The 3,155-nt window shown below is 59.1% G+C and overlaps 1 protein-coding gene across 2 annotated transcripts in view; it reads left to right on the top strand.

The window, feature by feature from the left end:
- Positions 1-1,796: 1,796 nt before the first annotated feature.
- Positions 1,797-3,155, top strand: part of GAS8 (growth arrest specific 8) — a 26,929-nt gene continuing 25,570 nt past the window's right edge. Inside the window, exon 1 of one of the 2 annotated variants that reach the window (XM_017513987.2) lies at positions 1,797-1,935. In XM_017513987.2, the coding sequence (XP_017369476.1) occupies positions 1,933-1,935 (3 nt within the window). In that variant the 5' untranslated portion in view covers positions 1,797-1,932. The remainder of the gene's footprint in view (positions 1,936-3,155) is intronic. The other variant, XM_017513988.2, reaches the window with a different exon arrangement.

Raw genomic sequence — 3,155 nt, forward strand, 5'->3', positions numbered from 1 at the left:
TTTTTTTTGCGACAGGTTCTCGGGTCTCACTCTGTTATCTAGGCTGGAGTGCAGTGGTGTGATCTCACTGCAACTTCCACCTCCAGGGCTCCAACAATCCTCCCACCTCAACCTCCGAAGTAGATGACTACTTTTTTTTTTTTGAGATGGAGTTTCACTCTTGTTGCCTAGGCTGAAGTGCAGTGGCGAAATCTTGGCTCATGGCAACCCCTGGGTTCAAGGATTCTCCTGCTTCAGCCTCCCAAGTAGCTGGGATTATAGGCATGCACCACCACACCGGGCTAATTTTTGTATTTTTAGTAGAGACGGGGTTTCTCCATGTTGGCCAGACTGGTGTTGAACTCTTGACCTCAGGTAATCCATCTGCCTCGGCCTCCCAAAGTGCTGGGATTACAGGCATGAGCCACCATGCTGGCCAAGATGACCACTTTTTAAGAAGACGTTAAGGTTGAGAGTTTAGGGCCAGGTGTGGGGCTCACATTGTGCTCCCAGCACTTTTGGAGGCCAAGGCAGGAGGATTGCTTGAGGCCAGGAGTTAGACCAGTCTGGGCAACAAAGTAAGACCCCGTCTCTATAACAAACTTTTTCTAAAAAGCCGGGTGTGGTGTCTCACACCTGTAGTCCCAGCTTCTCAGGAGGCTGAAGTGGGAGGATTGTTTGAGCCCAGGAGGTTGAGGCTGCAGTGAGTTGTGATCACAGCCTAGGAGACAGAAGGAGATCCTGTCTAAAAAAAATTGGCTCGCGCCTGTAATCCCAGCACTTTGGGAGGCCAAGGCACGTGGATCATGAGATCAAGAGATCGAGACCATCCTAGCCAACATGGTGAAATCCCATCTCTACTAAAAATACAAAAATTAGTCAGGAGTGGTGACATGAACCTGTAGTCCCAGCTACTTGGGAGCCTGAGGCAGAATTGCTTGAAGCCAGGAGGTGGAGGCTGCAGTGAACCGAGATCACGCCACTGCACCACTCCAGCTTGGGCAACAGAGCGAGACTCCTCGTCCAAAAAAAAAGAAAGGAAAAAGAAGTGCCTGCTCATGACGGCCTTCTGGGTGACACAGATGGTTGTGTGCAGGCAACAGGGTGGTGTCGGGGACGGGAAATTCACTGTAGCAACTGTAAAATGGCCAGTAGCGTTCAGAACGAGAGACTTGCTAGACCGGGAAGTGCAGCTGTTTTCTGCAGGGCCTTGCTCGTCATCCCTGAGGACTGGGGGGCGCCTCTTCGGGAAGAGCGGTTATCTTCGTGAGGGGATACTCGCTGGTTTCTCTTTCCTATTCCTGCGTTTTGAGCGTGCCTAAGCCCGCCCGCGCCGCAGCTGGGAGGGCCGCGAAGGCGGGCGGGGGCGGCGAGTCCCGGGGGCAGTCTCTGCCCAGGTTTGAATCCCCTGTGGGTGACGTCCCCGAGCCTTGGGTGGCAGATGGATCATTCATTCACGGGTCCTTCATTCACTCATTCAGCCACTGAGCACCTGCCGGGAGCTGCACTGGGCGCTGAAGGATAGAAGTGAACGGTCCTCCCTCTGGGAGCTGAGGTTCCCGCAAAAAAACGGAGCGCGTCCTGCGGCGAAAGGCGTCCGCGCCGCCAGCGGGATCCTCCCAGCGTCCTCGCGTGCGGTTCCTCCCGGCGCCCGTCTCTAGGGACGCGCGCCCGTCTCTAGGGACGCGCGCCCGTCTCTAGGGACGCGCGCCCGTCTCTAGGGACGCGCGCCCGTCTCTACGGACGCGCGCCCGTCTCTACGGACGCGCGCCCGTCTCTACGGACGCGCGCCCGTCTCTACGGACGCGCGCCGGCCTTTGGCTGCCGCCGGGCGGAGTCTCGCGAGATCTTGCGACTTACCGCGGCGTCGCCCAACGGTTGCCGGGAAACGGCGCGGCTTCCGCGGGGCTGGCGCTTTGGACCCGGGTCGCGGCTGGGCTTGTCCGCGGCGTCATGGTGAGCGGGGGCGGGAGCCGGGCCGAGGTCCTCGCCGGGGGCCCGGAGAGCTCGGGGCAGGGAGGCCTGGGCGCACAGAGACCCCGAAGAGGAGGTCCGGAGTGCGGGGACTCTGCCGTGGGGGACCCCGCGGGGCAAACTCAAGCTGCTCCCGGCCCCGGGCCTGCCCGCGCTCGGAGCTGAGACCAGGGCTGGTCGTAGAACGCCCGGGGTCCGCGGCGCGCGGTGCCCGCTGCCCGGGAGAGGGGGCGAGCGTCAGGGGGACTCCGTCCTGGGGCGGAGACTCGCTCTGTCGGCTCCCCGGGACCCAGGGTTGCACCTCACAGGGGCTTTGCAGCGCACCGGGGTCCCCGGGAATAGAGTCGGAGGCAGCGATTGCCCTGGACCTTTGGGGTCGGGGATGGAGAGCCTGGGGCACGCCAGAGGGCCTCGAGGTCCCTCGCCACCGAGGAGGCCTGGACGTGTCCATTGCCCGTGGAGTGCTCAGTTCCTCGGGACACAGGAACCACTGCTCCCTTGGAAAGCCTGGCAGGAGTCAGGCCCGCACCGGGAAGAGGAAGGCAGAGCTCTTGGCCTCACCAGCTTCATCTATGTCTTTTTCCTGTAAAGGGCTCTCCCTTTATGATACAAGAGTTGCCAGTAACTCCGTTTCTGGGCAGGCGTGGCAGGGTGGGATTCAGCTGGTGGGGGAGGAAAGCTCTCGTAGCCCGACCAAGTTCCTGCAGCTGTCTGCGAAGGTCCCAGATGCTCAGTGATACTGAGCCTTCCTCCCCGGCTTTTAGGGCTTTTTGATGAGGTGGCCTTCTTGGAGTGGAGGCAGTAGAGAGAGCAGTACGTTAAATATTAAGATTTAAGTGGATGGGTTTTCTGAACCAGGAAGGGTCTTCTGAAAACCAACTGGAAAATAAACTAGGAAACTAGGCTGGGAGGCCAGGCGCAGTGGCTCACACCTTTAATCCCACCACTTTGGGAGGCTGAGGTGGGCGGATCACGAGGTCAAGAGATGAAGGCCATCCTGGCCAATATGATGAAGCCCGTCTCTACTAGAACACAAGAAATAGCTGGGCATGTTGGCGCGTGCATGTAGTCCCAGTTATTCAGGAGGCTGAGGCAGGACAATCAGTTGAACCCAGAAGGCGGAGGTTGCAGTGAGCTGAGATGGTGTCACTGCACTCAGTGAGATGCCTGGGTGACAGAGTAAGACTCTGTCTCTAGAAAAA

This window comes from Cebus imitator, unplaced genomic scaffold (genome assembly GCF_001604975.1).
Source record: "Cebus imitator isolate Cc_AM_T3 unplaced genomic scaffold, Cebus_imitator-1.0 Scaffold509, whole genome shotgun sequence".
NCBI lineage: Eukaryota > Metazoa > Chordata > Mammalia > Primates > Cebidae > Cebus > Cebus imitator.